At 34.8% G+C, this 19,385-nt stretch overlaps 1 protein-coding gene across 5 annotated transcripts in view; it reads left to right on the top strand.

Annotated features, from left to right (window-relative positions):
- LOC117804235 overlaps window positions 1-19,385 on the top strand; it is an 852,227-nt gene that overhangs the window by 387,179 nt on the left and 445,663 nt on the right. For all 5 annotated transcript variants that reach the window (XM_034670865.1, XM_034670866.1, XM_034670867.1 and 2 more), the window contains exons 4-5: window positions 6,101-6,182; window positions 11,983-12,101. In XM_034670865.1, coding sequence (XP_034526756.1) covers window positions 6,101-6,182; window positions 11,983-12,101 — 201 coding nt within the window. The remainder of the gene's footprint in view (window positions 1-6,100; window positions 6,183-11,982; window positions 12,102-19,385) is intronic.

A 19,385-nucleotide genomic window follows, 5' to 3' on the forward strand; every position in this document is an offset into this window, starting at 1 on the left:
TGAGGGACTCCTTTCCGGAACGCTGTGATCACGCCCTAATCCGAAGACAGGCGCTTAATGACTGTGCCACTTGGGCGCCCTGGGTTGTGGGCTTCTTGATTTTTCAGCCTGCCTTCTGGGGGAGGGACCTGCCGCGCCGATACTTGGGAAACCCTGTTTGGGTAGAGTCTCCGTGTCCCCTGCGAGGGGTGATGGGGATGGGCACCCTGTGAGCCGGTATTTCCAGGCTTTTGTTCTCTGGCANTTGTTCTCTGGCAGCTTTCCCTGGCGGTCTGCTGTGCCTCTTCTGAGAGTCAGAGCAGCAGTGGCCGTATCCTAGCCTCTGTCTCAGAGCTGAGAGATCGTAGTTCGCTCTCCACTGATGTTCAGGCCACTTTAACTCTGTTTCAATTGGTGCTGCCAAAAACCCTGTAGCGACCCGGGATGTGCTCCCCACAGTCTGTGTGCCAGTCCTCACTTCCAGGGCCAGTTAGTCTCTGTCCTTTGTGCTTCTAACACTGCCCGCTGCCCCCGGTTCCTACGCACGCTCCCGAGCTCCCTGTTTCAGTATGGTTCGCCTGTGCTCTGGAGCCCCAGTTTTCAGTCTGGTCGCGCTTGCACTCTTGAGCTCTCAGTTTCACTCTAGTTCGAGTGTGCAGTCGGGAGCTCCTGTTTTCAGTTTGGACACGGGTGTTCCCAGGCTCACTGTCTCAGTCCGCTCTCTTGCGGGTGCTGGTCTGAGAGTCCAGCCCACTCCCCAGCACAAGGGGCTATTGCTTCCCGGTGCCTGAGCGCAAAGGCTCCCTCCCCCTTCCCTTTTTCTTCCTATATCTGTGCTCGGATTCACAGCTCCCCACTTCATACCTCAATACTCAGCACTGGAGATGTTCATTTGTAGAGATCCAGATGTATCTTCCTGCATCTCAGGCTGATTCTGTGGGTGTTCAGAATGGTCTGGTAGATATCCAGCTCGACTCGGACCAGCTGAGAAAGGGTCGCCTACTCCTCCTCCATCTTTTCTCCTCCTTGCAGAAAGTGGTTGCCTTTCTGTTCATAGAGTCTGCTACTCTTTTCTTCATTCTCCAGTTGCATTCATAGGTATTTGGAATGGTTTGGTAGCTCTCTCGCTGAATTCCTGGGACCAGACGAACTTTAGGTCTCCTGCTCCTCCGCCATCTTGTGAACGCCGAGCTGGAGCTCAACTCCTGTTTTAAACTGGGTTCCTTGTAGAAAGTGGTGGCTATTATGTTCTTAGAGTTGCTGCTATTCTTTTCTTCATTCTCCAGTTGAGTTTGTAGGTGTTCAGAATGGTCTGATAGCTATCTAGCTGCATTCCTGGGACCAGATGAAATTTAAGCCTCCTGCTCCTCCGCCATCTTGGACTCCTCTTAAAACTTGTCTCTGATACATTTTTGTCTTGATGTAATTGTCATGTCTAGAATTCCAAAGCTTAAAACTCAGGCAACTTAGCATGCAATTAAAATATTTTTCAAACTTCACTTAGATTTACATTTAACTTCAAAACTAATATAGAGCAACACATCAAAGTTTTGAATATTTTCAATAACTATAATTTTTGTTACAGATAATGCATAAAAATTTGAAACCGATTTTATATGTTGCATTTAACTGCAAGTGGATCACTATCCTAATTTCTTGTCAGTTGGTATTTTAGAAACATTTCTAAACAGGAGGCTTCCTAGGGAATGTAGAAATCATGCTTTCCCTTTTAGTGACATTATGTCTTTAAATACTAAAGCCTTTACACTAAAATAATAAAGCTTTGCTATTTATTCATAATACGTATATGTTTGCTCTGCTGTGCCAAGGACAGGAAAGTCACAAAGCTTCCATGTTGAAGCTGGTTATTAAATATTCAGGCTCAATTTACCAGGACCTTTGTTACTGTATGAGAAGTCTTCTGTAATGAAGAGCTACTTGTAACATCAAAGCACAATGATATTATCTCTTCCCCTTGTAGCCCATGACCTAAAAGCTTTTCTTTTTATCTTTATATGAAAGAAAAACATACTTTTCAAAAAAGACTCAGCATTTGTGGACATTGTGTGCATCATGTAAAGTAGACTCAGTATAGTCTATGATTTTTTGCCTTTGTCCAAGTGTTTTGTTTTTTCAACATTATACTTTGTATTATTTTTTGGGGAACAATAGAAAGGAATTTAATTTTAAGCTAATTGTGACAAACAGTTTTTAACTAGCAATATATTTATTTTCTCCTTTTCTAAATAATCTGAAGATCGAAAAAGTGACACTGGTACTTGTTGGGCCTTTCATTTATAGTCTCAGAAAACAGGAGAAATGTATTTTATTAGACTTCTGGGAGGTTTTAGGAATCCAAATTTTGAAATCATCTTTACGTTTCTAAAAGTGAATATTACAACCAAATTGAATATTCATAATAAAGCTACAAATGAGGGGAAGTTTCACTATGCCCGTCTCCCTTTCATTTTCTATCAAATACAGAGTATTGGGGCCAAAATGAAAATAGAAAATATACACTCTGAACACAAAAAAAGGGACTTTTCTAAAGAAATTATCTGAAAGTTTGCCCTTCATATGATTTATTTGTATCCTGCAATATCATGCATGTAGAGACTTTGTTTAATCATGTTCATTCTATTTGTATGGAGACATACAATGGCAAGAAGTTTATAAGTGCTTTTAACAATAATTTCTCGTGGTTGCATGAAAAAATGCTGGTATTCAATCTTGCACTTGTATAAATACCTCTGATCTTTTTACATGAAAAATCCTACATTCCAATATTTATTTGGTTGATTTAGAATCATTAGAAATAGAGGAAAAGTTCAGAGAAGAGATAGCTTTGGTGATAAGTGAAACAGAAGCGAAACAGATTTGGTTCTTTGAAATCATACTCTTTTGCTTGTTAAGTAAGATATTGAATTGGAGAGGTGAGTGATATGCTCAAGTTTCAAAGTATTCGATGTTGTTCTTGCATGAGGTTGTCATCATGTTGGGGTTAGTAGGGCGAGATGATGGTGCCAGAGAGGGTGGGCTACTGTTAACGTGCTTCATTCAGAAAAGCATTGGGATTGCTAGACTATGTATGCTATTCAGGCTCTCTCCTCTTAAGGATTCCCAGCCAAATAGAGGAATAAAGTTTCCTTTTTCTCTCCTAACTATCTAGTGTTCAATTCATCTTTCTTCTTATATTTATCAATTTAAAAATATTATGTGATTAACCACTGTGTGTTAGACACTTATGCTGTGTATACAATAAAATGAAACTAAGATCCCTACCATTAAATAGCTTACACTCTTTAGCTTGGGTTATAGATGGTGAAACATAAGGTCTTTTGGCTTATTGCACCTGAAAGTACAAAGCACTTTCTTACTGTGAGTTTCCCTCATGATTTTTGCTTAAAAATTACATTGTCAGCCAGTGATGTGCCACTTCTTAGGACATTAAATCCGGTGGCCCATCAGAGGTGGTGGAGGACTTGTTATGCCTGCTGTGGGTAGTTGTGCTAAAATGGTGGCAGGGTTTAGACCCTCCTGGGTCCCAGTTTGTTCATCTTCAAAATGAAGCAATTGAACTGAAACATCACTAAACTTAGTTTTAACCGTTAGAGCCTCTCAAATCCATGTTCACCCAGTAAAACAAAATTCTGCATTAAGATAAATAAGCAAGCAAATAAAGGGTCTAATAATTTTGATTGTCTTAAAGTGTCTAAAAAATGGATTAGGCCTGATACTTAATAAACCCCTCTGAAGTTCTAAAACATAACATACACACACTCTCCACACGTGCGCGCGCGCACACACACACTCGCATTTTAATGCTCCAAACCCTTTGATCTCTCTGTTGTATGTTCACAAGCTTCACTCCAGTCTTAAAGTAGCTTGCTGTGAGCAGGGAGAGGTGATTAGGATAAAATGTGTGAAAAATTAGAAGATGGAGTGTTATCTCTGTTGCTATTCTGAGGAAAGCACAACCAAATGTATGTTGTGAGGGACTAGGAGACCCCTGTCCAGCAGCAAAGCTTTGGTATTTGGATGTGTGTGTGAATGTTTGCTGCAATGAGACTGCCTCTACTCCTTAAGTGATTAGTATAGTATCAGAGTGGAAGATCACTCAGGTCTATTTGTGACTGAGTGAGTTTATTGAGGACAGCTTCCCTACGACCCTACTGCCACCAAATATATGTGAATGAATCATGGAACTTTACATCAAAAACTAGGATGTACTGTATGATGACTAACATAATATAATTAAAAATTATTATAAAAAAATAATAATAAAAAGAAACAAAACCGAAAAAAAAAAAGATACCCTACATGCTATGTGCCTCTGGATTAACTTTACAAAGCAAATGATGGACTATAAAAAGGTATCAGTGAAGGAATTATAAACCAGTTATAAAATTAAGGAACTTAATTCTAACTATTGCTCAGGCTGTCTAAGTGTGTCTGTGTGTATTCATATATGGTATATATACATATTTATAGTACATATTTATTATATACATATGTACTTCATATTATATATACATATATATCAATATATAATACACAGTGTATATATATGCATATATTATATTAAATATTTTTGGAGCTATAATGTTTTATATTTATGTATCACATATATACACAGTATATATATAATATACATACACACAGTGTACGTACATGTATGCATTATATGTTTTATTAAATATTTTTAGAACTAGAGTTTTGCCACTATACTAATACTAATATAGTATCACATATGTATTTGTAGTATATGTATATATATTAATAATGTATATATAAATATAATAAGTAAAAGCATTTTAGAATATCAGAAGAATTGGTAATCCACTTTATAATTATATATATGATATATATGTTTTACATATATAATATATATATATGTTATATATATATATTAGGATGGAACCTGTTTCCATTCATTCACAATGGCAGTAATACAGTCAGACATGCCATTTAATGGATTTATAGGACAAAGAAATCCTTATATTCTGAAAGCCTTCTGTTTGCTTGGATGTGCCATATTTTCAAATCCATAAGTTATTTGAGCATTGCAAAGATTGGTAAAATTTGATCTTGCTGACAAAGCTCATTCTAACTGCCAGAAAGTCTGGCTGTGATATGGTATTTACTAAGCTGTTAGATGGAACCAATGCTAAACAACACTGGTATACTGGTATATATTGTGTATACACAGTATTTTAATGAGACTTTACTGAGACCTATTGTAATAGAGACCCAGAAACCAACACAGCCCTTTTTTTTAGTTGAAAGTCTTTTTTAAAGACATCATACAATCTGTTTATGCCAAATGTTTAATGGTTAAAAAGCAGTGTTTCTAGTTGATAAGTAAAAACATTCAGAAAGTTGTTGTTTCATTTAAAAACAGGTTCCTTGTTGCATTTTTCTTTTTTTTTCTATGTAAAGTTTTGTACAAGCCTTTTTATTCTTGTGGATCCTACATTTTCTTTATGGCTACCAAAAATAAGCTCCATTACTGTCTAAGATTGTTAACTTTTTAGTAGTGAAAATTCTTTCTTATTATTGCATAATAAAACTGATTGTTAAAAAGACTTTTTGTAGATTTTAACAAAGCTAATCATTTAATTATGTGATCTTATTTCACCCTAGTTTTCATAAGTATAAACAAATGCAGCAATATCTTACATTATTTAATTAGTAAGTACTTTTTATTTTACTAGTTTGTATAATATTGCTTAAACCTTCAACCATAAAACCTAATACCTTAACATCTAATAAAGTAAGCTTTAGTCTGTGAAGGACATGTGCATCCTGGAACAAAGTTTAAAGTACTAAATCATTTTGTGTGCCTACAATGGACAAATGATGGTGCATTTCTGTCTCTATAGATGTTAATCAATACATTAGTCAGATCTCAAAATTATGAGAAAATTTTGACGAAATATTGCCCTAAACTAAATTTTAATTTGTGCTGAAAAATTTTAAATGCTTTCTATTTTGCATCAAAGTGCAGGGGTGAGTAAATTATGTATGATGACTTCTCCTTGCTTAAAAGAAGAATATGTTTGTTTGTATCTCACTAATACGCCAATGTTTAGGTAGTTATGTTTACTCTTGTTTGCCACAGGTAAACTGGATAGAACATCAGACAGCTCATTATAGAGACAAGTACGCTCCATTCCCAAAGTTGGATGACAGAACAAGTCATGGTGAGTATTGTAATTTTAGTGCTACCATACATCTTCAAGCTGTCTGGAGGTAAAACGCTTACTAAGCATTGCATTTGGGCTGTCAGAATGCTTTATGGGATGGTAATTAAAGAAAGGTGGTGCTGTGGAGTTAAGCCAATATTAGATGAATTCTAGAAATCTCTTCTAAAAATGCTCTTACTTTGAATCTTAAGTTTCAGAAGAAATACATTTTATATTCATTGAGTAATCTTTCATTAAAACATACTTTTATAGAGTATTGACTGAACAAAGTCAATGTCCAGTTCACCTAGCAGAGAACTCAACTGTCAGCATGCTGTCCTTTCAAATGTTGGTTTCCCCTCTCTCAAGTTGTATGATCAGTTCCTATTTTTTAAAAAATAACATGGATCTCCTGAGTGACTCAGTCGGTTAAGCGTTGGTCTCTTGATTTCGGCTCAGTTCATGGTCATAGTCATTAAAAACAAAAAACAAACAAACAAACAAAACACAACAAAAAGCTTTAGATGAAAAGCTAAATACAAAGATCCAAAATGGAAGTACAGTTATCTACTGCTTTTCCAAAGTTTGTATTACGCAGCTTTGCTTTTACAAAAACCTACATTAGTACCTGTTTTCATTAACTGAAAGAAATCCAAAGAGGATTTTTGCTTTGACAATAAGAAGCAAAAAGTGAAAGTAGTGTTCAGCATTTGTTTAGCAGTGAGCCCTTATGTAGGCATTGTGCAACCCAAGTAGCAAGAGTGGCGTCACCAAGCTCCTTCCCCTGGAACTACGCTCAGCATCTCAGCATCAAGACGCCATAGCTTTGAGCTGTGTCCCTGAGCATCTGTGCTTTATCTTGATTTATTTTGTGCATCCATTAGCAAGATGTGTCCTAAGGTATCAGAAAAGCCTAAGAGAGGTTATTTTTTGGTGGATCTGGGAATGCTCAAAAATTTTTCTGTATAAATTAATGGTAATTGCTTCTTCTCATTATGCCATTTCAGCTTAGGAAAGGTTTCATAGGAATGTTCTACTTTTGGATAGCAGGGAGAAAACTGTACTAGAAAGAAGTGTATTTATTTAATTCTTGTCAGTTTTCACTTTTCCTCTGGAATTTAGTGCCCTATTTTAAGAGTGAATCGCACATATACCTCAGTGGGGAGTGGATACATTTTTCCCTTATACTTATTTATATGTGTTCATTTTAATAGTTATAAATTGTATGATTGGTAAATGCTATAGACTAGTACTGGGATCTCGAACTGTGGGCCAAAGGCCAAAATCTGCCTGCATCTGTTTTTGTAAATAAAATTTTACTGGAATTCAGGCCATTTGTTAATGTGTTGTCTGTAGCTGTTTTCTTGCTATTACGGCAGAGTTGAAGAGTTGTGACAGAGACCACGAAGGTCCACAAAGTCTAAATTATTTACAATCTGGTCCTTTACAGAAAGTTTACTGATCCCTGGACTAGTAATGGATTTGCAAATTTTTAATGGAATATACATATTTTTTTGTTGTTGTTTCCGTAGTATGGAAACAGTATGTAGTATGTAGCAATAAGAAAGAATAAAAAGATTTATTATTTCAGATGATTTTTATTTTCTTTCACAGTGAAGAATATTTTACATAATTGCTTTAAATTTTTAAAAGTCTTAACAATTTCCTAGAGAAGCTGCTCCTGCTTGGATGCAAAGCTATGTACACTGTCAGGCGGTTAGTTAGTGAGTCGGTGTCTCTTCAAAGATAAAATATTTTCTAAACCATGCTGTGAGATTGGCATAGCAGGAAAACTGGGAATAAGTTTCAGGTGAGTCAGTGAAGTGGCTTCTAACCATGCAGCTATTATATGGCCAAAAACTGCACGAATTGAGGTTAGTCTGCAGGCCTTACCAGCTTGTTCTTGGCGAGGCTCCTAAACCTCTAACTGTATCATGACTGTGACTTCATTCTTTCTAGCAGACTATTCCCCATGGCTGTCTCAAAGATAGTCCCTGGGCCATTTTTTTTTAATCTGTTACATTTATTCTTCTAAAAAAAAAAAAGGAAAAGGAAAAGAAACTTGTTAGGAAATAAAAAGAGTATATATGCTAAGTTATTTTTAAATTTTTTTTAAAGTTGTATGTGTATGTATGGGCATACAGATGCACAATTAAATAAAGCTGGTAGAATAGTGAGGTAATATACTACTCACCAAAATGTAGCTTTTCTATAGAACATCTAGCAGAAGGATAATAGATAATGATGCAATGGGTAATATTACTATTTTCAAAAATTGGAAGGAAATCATCTTTCAGAGCCAGTTTGGCATTTTCCTATATGACATCCTATTTAAGATGAATCTCAGCTATGCATTTCTGTGAATTTGAATCCAACAGAGAAAATGTAGCTTTCACATAATTTTCTTCAGTTATAAGAATCATAATTGTTGCAATGGGATGCTTTCAACCTGGGTCACTTAAATCATTTCTGAAGACAACAAGTGTTCTTCAGGGACATGCAAGATGATGAAGGCGCCTATTGGTCACTGCATCTGTGTCACCCATATAGACTCAGTACAGATCAGTGTGTTCAGGAGTCAGTTATGAAGAGGAATATGAAATGTTGCAACTTAGCAAACGTGCTAAAATATAAGTATAAAGAAAAATATTAACCAGTTTAGATTAACAAAATATTTAGATATTCTCTCAATTTAGTTTTGAGAAAATAGCTGAATGGAATGTAAAAATGAAGATACGACTATTTACATTGAAATGTAATTGTCTGAAGAAAGTACTCCCTTTCTCTTGAGTTTAAACAAAATGAGATGATTTTCAGATTCAATTGATTATATTGTTAATTTACATCGAATCTTGGAATGAAGTAAGCTATTCTATTCTTATTTGCTGTTGTCTCAAGATATAGGATTCCTATACCTATGAATTACAATGATATATAGTAGAATTTTGAGAATACAGAGCAAAGGTCAAAATTCGTGACATTGGGGCAAATATAGCTTGCTGACATTCTACTGAATAGAAATATTAAAAAAATAGAAATTTTATTAAAACTTCTAACTCCCAAATTTCATTGAAAATCTGGGGCATTTTGATATTTGTCTTAAAAAGTTTTTTAAATGTAAATATGCAAGCACTTGGTAAAAAAAAAAATCAAATAGTACAGAGGTTCATAAGGAAATGTTCTTGATCTCTCATTTTTACGTTTTCTTAAGTATTCTGTAAATATTCATGCTTATACGAACATATGAGAGAAATAAACAATGAGATCACAATAAATATTTTTCTATGCACAAGTACTTTTAATTCCTCATTTTTATAATAACTTGTTTTAATAATTTTTATTACTTTATTGCTTTATGCTTACTTTTATTCCACTTTCATTGTCACTGCTTTGGTATTTTTAAATTAAATTCTTACATTTATTAGAACTTCCTTTTCTCCTCTTCTACTTAAACTTTTTATTTCATAAGTTTCAAATGCTATCCTTTGATAGTTAATTTATAGGAACCGTGGTCATTGCAGTGGTAGAGGAAGGAGGGCTTCGGTGTGCAAGCAGGGCAGGCTGGGAGGGTCCCAGGCACCTCTGTGAACACCATGTTACATTCTTCTTGGACGATATATCAGTCCTTTAAGTGCCATCCAAATGTGTCTGAATTTATTTTTCTGAAAACACAGCTAGCAACCATTCCTGAAGAAATAACCATCCTCTTCTTGACAAAAGTCTGTAAATTTTTAACTAGATTATTGCATTTGAACCCTTCTGATCACTGAAAGAGCCAAAGTGGAGTACAAAATCTAGAATTCAGGTCTTCTGACCTCTATTCTGCTATGTTTTTAATTCTTTTTACCAGTATTGAGATTGAGGGATTTGGGGGCTGATAAGGAAACAGATATGACCATGAGGTGGCAGCAGCACACAACGAGTTTTATCTGGGCAGTGCTTTGGCAGGTTTGCTCATGGGGGAAGTCCCTCACAGCAGGAGACCTTACCCCAGAGGTAACTCTTGAAGAGGGCAAAGGGAAGTCCTAGGAAAGAGGGTTAGAGAGGGTGTTATGAGTCTAGATGATTTTACTCAGCAGAATAATGGAGAGTCTCTGAGACAGAGAGCTCTGAAGGGCAACAGAAGTCTTTTATAGCCACAGAGTTTATCTTACCTATGGCTCTCAGATATTAGGTGCAGATTTGTGCATTATGCAAGGCCAGAAGGCTGTAAATGGCTAAAATTTTGCTTATTTGGGCTATACTAATAACAACTGGATGTGTAAAAATTTGAGATTTTATGGTGCCAGTGGGCTTTGGAGCTAGTAGGTCCCAGCTTGCTGTGAAGTAAACAATATAGGGCCAATGTACAGAAGCCATCTTTGGCTCACTGATATAACAGCTAGGCCATACTAGTTTTGTTTGTGTATATGTGTCTTGTCATTATAACATACTGCAAATATACATAAAAATATACACACCAATATAATGTATAATATGTACACAACATCTCTATTTTGTTGACTTTATCATTTTGTCATAATGGCTCCAGGTTTTTTAAAGGAATGAATCACTAGAGTTGAATTCCTCTGTATACCTTTCCTAAAACTATTCCCCTCTTCTCCTTCTTCAGAGGAGTCTTCTTTGTATGCTTAGATTCATATACTTTATATGTACCATTTTAAAATAATTTATAAAGTTATTTTGGGATGACTTAAACTTTAAATAAATGATAACAAAATGTACATAGCCTTCTGTCTTCTCCTTAATAATTTTTGAAATTGATCCAAATGCATCCAATTGACACTTTTAGGTAAAATAGTATTTCATTGTGTGAATATAACGTGATTTTAAAAACAATTTCATGCTTGTGGGCATTTAAGTTGTTTCGTTTTTCACTGTTTGCAAATGATGATGTAGACAGCATTTCTGGACATATCTTCAAATGTAAATATTGATACTTGGCTATTCCATTTTGATAAGCTGTTGATAAATTGGCAAATAATTCCCAAATACCCTATGTGCACAGGTCTGGTACTTTCTCGAAATTAGATGTAATTTCTAGTCTTAATAAATTTATAGTAGTTTAATCTTGTATATGCTTATAAATAAGAATGACTCTAATATGTGATAGCTTAATCTTCTATCATTTTACTAATTTGAAATTTATTTCTACGATAGAGTTGCTATCAATGTTATTGCTTGATTATTTCCCCCAATATTTGGTTTTGGTAATCCTCCAAGGTGCACAGGCAGGTATGAATGACTGACTTATAGTTTTGTCTTTAGGAGAACATTGTGTTAAAGAGCCTTCCTGAGTTTCTAGCGAGGTCACTTGCTTGGTTAATGGCTTATTGAATACATCAGAGCAATTAGAAAACTGAGATTTAAAAACAGTGTTATTTACTACAGCTCAAATAATTTAAATCACTCTCCTAAGAGATGTATTTTGGGAGAAGTCATAGTGGCAGGCACATGACATGGTAAGGATAATGATCAGTGTAAGCTGATAACTTCTAATGGGAAATATATACAGAGCTTTGAATTGCATTTAAAATCGCTTGTTTTTCCAGCATGTATTGTATGCAACAAATGCATAGAAAGTGGTTAGCTAAAACAGGTAGTTTGAAAATATTTTAACATTTTTATCTAAACAAATGTCAGAATTTTTTTTGAAAATGAAAAATGCTAAGTATAATAAAAGTGTATATTTATGCTCTCGGCAGCCAAATGTGCTTTTTAATGGAATTTAAATAAATGGAATTTTTATGACAAAAAAAGCAACAGTAAAAGCAGTGATTATGTTTTTCATAGTTCATTTGCCGTCTTTGCCCTGCAGACCTTGTGTGGAGGAAAATGAGATCCCGAGTGAAGTCTACAATGTCATTGACTCTGAAGGAGGACTCAGAGACCCATTGGTGTTTAATGACCCTTACTGGCCTATGCAATGGGAAACTGGTATGATCTTCAGAAATAGATGGTTCTTTGGCAATGTTAAGAAATATTATTTTCGTCATATTTTAATGCAGTAGACAGACACTTTTATGCACTGCCTGCTTTTATCTATTGGTTTTGCAGAGAGAGACTTAGCAAACTTTTGATGAAATATTACTGCCAGCTTATTAATGAGTACTAATCCTTTTAATTTGATTACATCCTTAGGGTTTGATTTAGTCTACAAAAGATACCAGTAAAAAAAAAAAAGACATTTAAATTTGGTGTGTGTAAACAGACTCATTACATAGAAATGTTGTTGCCATTCAGGCTTGAAGTACTTGTTCTTGCATAACCAGAATATATCCTATATTACGTTAATAATGAGATAACTCCTCTTTATGTTTATGGATTAAGTAGATGCTATTGCATAACAAACTTTTTTTTTTCATAATGCTTAGGGTATTGGATATTTTAGGACTACATTGTCCTATCGTTTATACACAATTGTGATAATAAAAAGAACTGAAAAAAGCACACATACTTTTTGAAAGTAAATAAGTTAAAAAAAAAAAGTCAAAGTACATACCACTGAAGATTTTAATAGGAAATATTTAGAATGTGAAGATGACTTGGTGAAAGTATTAGAGAGGAATTGAAGACCTTCCTATATCCATACTTATCTCCTCATAGGTCTATAAATTATGTGATGTTGTAAAGGGTCTCATGCTGTAAGATAAGAAAAAGGTTACGTGCATTTCATCATGTTCATGGACATAATGAGGTGAAAATGGGCAACTGTTGTGATACCTCTTTTTTTGTGCCAATCATTGGTAGTTAACAAGCCGACTATCTGAAAAGAGGAGAAAACCCATGTTGGAAAAAATCCAGTTCACTCCTCTGTAGCTTCAATTCATCTTTAAAAAGTGAGACATAATTTAGAAAACTTTAAGATATATATATCATATGTATATGATATATATATATAATATATATGATATATATATCAATATATATATCAATATATATATCGATATATATATTGATATCTATCTATATATACTTCAATTGCCTGGAGATGAGATAATCAATAACAAGTGAGTGGACTAGAGCTACTTAGGGTCATGAAAGTTAAAGAGAAAAAGAATGAAATTTTTAACAAAGAAGTGAGGGAAAGTAGCTAGATAAATAGGAGGGGAAATGTTTTTAAATGTTTTAAATGTTTTTAAACTTTCTTTTGTTGGTTGGTTTTTTTTGACCTGAAGAAGGAGCAAAAATTAAGATCGATATTGAAGATTACATATATAATGCTTCATAATTAGTTACCTAGCAAGACATACTTTTATTGTATCAGTTATTAAATGCCAAGTTCCTCTATATTGAAGTCAAGAATTGCAGGAGAACACAATAGGGAAAGGAAATGGAGGGCAAGTCTTATTGGAAACAAAGAAGAATTGAGTAGCAGTCAATAAAATGACAAGGATTAGAAATGGAGACAAATCTGAGACTATTAAACAATAAGCCCTCTTAAAAGCAGAAGATAGAGATTGTGAAAGTCAGAAGGTAGAAGTAGAAGGGAAACTCTATACTGTTTTCTAGAGTTGATAGACTTTTTCTGCAAATAACCAGATAGTAAATATTTCAGGCTTTGTGGGCCATATAAATCTCTGTGGCACAATTTTGTTGTTGTTGTTCCAGTCCTTTAAAAATGTAAAAACCTTAGCTTTGAGCCATACAAAATCAGGGTGTCAGCTACATTTCACTTGCAGGCCATAATTTACTGACACTCTAGAGAATAAGGGGGAAAAGGGAGTAAAAAAAAAACAAAAAATAATCATTCAGATTTAGCTGCCTCTTAACATCCAAATTTTGTGTTATACTATGCACATACTACACTAGCACAACTCAGCAATGAAAGATCAAGCCAGGTCATATTACCATCACTAGCTTTCTGGAGTATTTCTGTATTTCTTATAGCACTATTCTAGAGGTATGTCTTCCAGTATGAAAGAGATTCCTTGTAATACCTCATAGCATTAAGGCCGGCCATAATACAAAATTGCAAAGAAAGATTTGAAGTTTCCAACTGGATGTTCTGTCTAAAACCTATTCCTAACAGCAGGTCTAAGCTGTGTTATAGAATCCATCCTCTGTTGAGAATACCAAATTTATTTATCGAAAGATTGACTGGCACAGCTAGGTTGTGCTGCCCTAACAGAGAAAGGTGAGACCCTATGTTTGTTACCACCTGTTAAGTGGTCTCCCTTAGTTACCACTGTCACCCTCCTTTCTCAGAACACAACCAAGTGTCCTGAAACAGGAGTCTATTCTTATCTGTATTTTTGTGCCCATCTACTTATTCCTTAACCAAAAACATGTGGCAGTCCACATGGTAAATTTTTCCATCATGATATCTTGGATAAGTAGCCTACAGGAAAGAGTGAAAGCTAAAAAGGAGATTATAATTTTTTATTATATTAGATAGACAAAAATAACTTAAACCATTTTAACTGGTGCTCAAAGCTCAATAGACATTGATTAGAAAAATTACAGCAATATAATTTTCACAAAGGTAACATTGGGGGAGGGTATGTGTTGTGGTGAGTGCTGTGTGTTGTGTAATACTTATGAATCACGGACCTGTACCCCTGAAACAAATAATACATTATATGTTAATAATAAAAAAAGAAAGAATTAAATTTCCTAACCAAAAAAAAAAGGTAAGTTTATGTACTTTAATTTTTGATTCAGAAGTTGATTTTGTGAAAAAGAGGTGTTGCATCGGCACACACTTATTTTACTTATAAAACAATGGGGCAGATGATGTAAAAGTGAGTTGACAACATGAACTTTCATCAGTGAAAAAGGTATCAGGATACTTATATACTCAGGGATCCGTGTCTGAGCCAGGGCTCCTATCCTGATCTCTATGCCTGTGTAGACTGCCACAGCATTGGCCGGAAGAATTCAGCCTGTGAGTTTATAAAGAAAAGGAAATGTTGGATCATTTTAACATGGATTTTTGGATTAAAAAAAGAAAACAAATTTTAAAAATGTTGCTATGATTGGGTATATTAAGAAGACTATAGGCAAATGTGGATTCCAATCCTAGGTCTAGACTATGCTGTCTAGACTGTGACTATCATGAACATTTTAATCTTCTGAAAATTTGTTTTCTTTTTTGTAAGATGGGCCTAACAGTACACACTTCACAGGATTGTTTTTAGAATTAAATGAGATCATGGATACAAAGGATGTGCCATGGTATTTAGCAGGTGGTGGGCATTCAATGAACGATTTGGCAGCTGGCCAGATTCATTTCCTACCTATAACGGGTTAAACTTCCATTACATAGTAAATAAACTGTGTTGAATACTCATTTTTCAACAACGTTAGATGACTAGAGCAGTACTAGTGCAGGTTATTAATAATCCTTGTACTGTAAGATAATAGGAATAATGTTTATCTTCGTGGTCTCTGAAGAAGGGCTTACCCCACAAAGACTGCATAGAAGATCCATTGAGATGCAGGAAAAAAAAATATGAGAACTTCCATTTATATTTATTTTTTTTATCTTTACTTTTTTAAAGTGTTTCTGAATATATTATAATCCATAAGTATATTAGCATATTAATACATGTTTTCATTTATAAATAATAAAATGTACTTATAATACATATAATAACAATAAATATACATATAATAATTTTGTGTATGTGCAAAACTTTTTTTTAATGATAAGACTCATGAATACAGTGTCTAAAAGCAACTGATATACTCAACAAATAATCATAAAGCAAATGTCATAATGTTTTAACTGAGTGTCTGCTATATGAACAGGTCTAGCCATTAAATCTGAAAATGAATCAGCTATGAATTCTTACTTTAAAAAATCTTAAAGACAAAAAGAGATGATAGCATACATTCATATTATTAGACAGAAAGCCATGCTATTAAGAAGACAAAGTTAAAGAAGTTACTTCTAGCTTGTGTGAGGTAATATTTGAACTGGGACTAAATGTGGGAATGCTATAAACAGAAGCATGAAGATGGAAAAATGTTATTTTTGCCCAGAGAAAGTGTCTTGGATATTTGAAGTCAAGACTTTATTCTATGCCAGTAGAATTTTTTAAACAACTTTTGCACTGAATATTTGATTTTGAATACCATGGATTTATTATTTTATCTATTCATTTATGAAACATTTGTCAATATTATGGTCAGGCCTGATGCTGTATACAAAATACAAATACGAGTTACCTGCTATTCTTATTTTCAAAAGATTCATTTTCAGTGAAAGAGCCATGTAAATGAACTCAGTGCATTTTATAAATGTATAACAAAGATGTGAATAAAAGAAAAACCAGGGTGCCCGAGTGGCTCAGTTGGTTAAGCGTCTGCCTTCCCTTGGGTCATGATGCCAGGGTCCTGGGATGGAGCCCCACGTTGGGCTCTCTGCCTAGCAGGGAGCCTGCTTCTCCCTCTCCCTCTGCCTGCCACTCCCCCTGATTGTGCACTCTCTCTCTCTCTCTCTCTGTAACATAAATAAATAAAAATATTAAAAAAAAAAGACAAACCAATAATGATAACACTCTGAATAGAATGACCAATTCTATTTCAGTATGTTGGAAAGGCTTCACTGAGTCAAGAGATAAATAAGCAAGCATTTATAGTCTGAGAGAGGAAGGCTGGCTAGGCTATGGCCTTTTTCATGTGCTTAGAGAAACAGCAATGGAGAAGTGGCTGGATGGTTTATTTGGGCCCTATTCCAAAAGACCACATATGCCAAAATAAGGCATTTTTCCTTTGTCCTGTAGCTCATGTAGCTAAGAGGCTTATGAGAAGGAAGTGACCCAACAACCTTTGTCTTGTAGAAAATTGACTGAGGTAGCAGATTGAATTCAGAATAAAGGGGATCAAGACTGGAGGCAGAAGAGAAAGTTAGGCAAGGCCTCTAGTTCAGGAAAATGAAGAAACTTGGACTTAGGAGGTAAAGTGGAGGGTATAAAGACGAAAATGCAAAATCAAGCTGTGTTTAGGAGGAAGATATTGATGAACATCTTAGGTAAATATGTATATAAGAATTAAGGGAGAAGGACATGTCCAGAATGATTTGAGATTGGTTTGGTGACATGGAGGGTGATTGTATTAAGTGTACTAGAACTGCCATAACAAAATACCACAGATTAGGTGGCTTAAACAACAAATTTATTTCCTCACAGTTTGGAGGCTGGAAGTCCAAGATCAAGGTTTCAGCCAGTTTGGTTTCTCCTGAGGCCTTTCTTATTGGCTTTCAGACAGCTGGCTTCTCACTGTGTCCTCACATGGCCTTTTCTCTGTGCATGTGCATCCCTATAACAGTCCTATCGGATTAGGTTTTATAAAGACCTAATAAAGTGCATAAAATCCTGTTGGGGTAGGTCCCTACCTTTATGACCTCATTTAACCTTAATTAACTCTTGAAAAGCCCTATCTTCAATATAGTCATAATGTGGGCTAGGGCTCTAACTTATGAATTTTGGAGGAACACAATTCAGTCAGTAATGGGGTAAATTTGGTGGTATGGTTGAGGTATTCAATTATGTATTTGACAGAATGACCAAGATCTGTCTGTGGAATGCTTAAATTGAGAAGGAAAAAAGGGAGTAAAATATTTTATAATTATAATGGGATCATTACCCATGTTTTAATAATGAATAAATTGAGACTCATAGGATTGAAGATAATAGGTAGGCGCTTAGAAATATGCAAGAAAATGAGTTATGTTATGGGTATTATGTTATAATTACAAATTTGTATATATAACAAATGTTTCAAATATAACAAATGTACATTTATGTTAAAATATGTAACTATAACATGTTGCCCACAGTTTAACTCATTATCATCCATATTTAATTGCCTACCTGTTATTTTCAAGCCTGTGAGTCTCAATATAAAATAAATATGTAATTATAACATTTTACATTATATATATGCAACTTTATATGTATTTAGAGGTTCATTAGTAAATGTATGGTTGGTTATTGATTGAGATTGCCCAGGAATATGTGTTTGGTAGAAAGGAAGGGGAAATGATAATATTTAAAGGTGAAATAGAATGCATTAATCTGAAAACATTGTGTAGGTTAAGATGTGAGACAAGACAGTGAGTGATATAGACGTTTGTTTGCAGAAATTCAGTAATGAAAGCTGAATGGGGGACTGGCATGGTGCATGGAGAGAAGGAGAGAATAGGTCAGATTTATTTACTCAAGAAATGCTTATTAAGTGCCTAGTAGAGGCTAGACAATGTGCTTGACCTTGGAGACTTTAATAGAGAACAAGATGATGTCCCTGTTTTCTTAGAGCTGAGAATCCTAGCAAGAAATAATATAATCAAACAAATTATTGATGGTATAATATAACTGTTATACCTATGTAATTGCTAGCAAATAATGGGAGCTCTAAACCTAGTGTTGGGGGTATGGGAAAATTTTTTCCGAAGGAAATGGCATTTAAATTGAGAACCAAGGTGACTTAACTTGACCAAGAAGTTGCCAGGATAGGAGGAGTGGCTGCTTTCTGCAGGGAGACACTAGCACAAAGAACCAGAAGATTGTGTGGCATTGAGGAACCAAGAGAGCTGTCAATATGGCCAAAGTATAGGTTGCAAAGGCAAGAGGAGTTTGAAAAGTCGAAGAAAAAGGAATGCCTTGACGGAGGTGAGGAAAAGCAAAAGATTGTGCTTATAGGCTAATCTAGCATAAAGGAAAATATTTTTCACTGTGGACAGTGCTTCTCAGAAAATAATAAAATATTACTGCACATCCTATGAATCAGCAACAAAGATGTTGTTATTCTTAATGAGAATAATTCCAGAAGACTGTTGGAAATAGAAGCCACACTGCAGTGGATTTTGATGAGTGAGTGGATGTTGAAGAAGTGGAGACATTGAATGGAGACCTTGTGTAGAAGTCTAACTAACCCATTTATTATTGACTTATTGAGAATCTTAGTATGGCTTTTGGAGTTCAAGGCACCTGAAAATTTAAGGATTGGTGATGATGTAGTATAAACAATGAGAACCAGAAGACAATGGAATTATATCTTTAAGGTACTATAAGAAAATTACTAACAGTCCATAATTTTATTCCAAGGGGAGGATTCCATCAGGAATGAATGCGAAAGAATTTATTTCAAGCAAAAACTGAAAGCCTTCATCATCAGCAGATTCTACTATAGGAAATACTGAAGGATGCCCTTTGGGCAAAAAGAAAATAATCCCAGATGAAAATTTATAGAAGGTATCTGAAGCCCAGGATGAGA

Source organism: Ailuropoda melanoleuca, chromosome 10, assembly GCF_002007445.2.
Source record: "Ailuropoda melanoleuca isolate Jingjing chromosome 10, ASM200744v2, whole genome shotgun sequence".
NCBI lineage: Eukaryota > Metazoa > Chordata > Mammalia > Carnivora > Ursidae > Ailuropoda > Ailuropoda melanoleuca.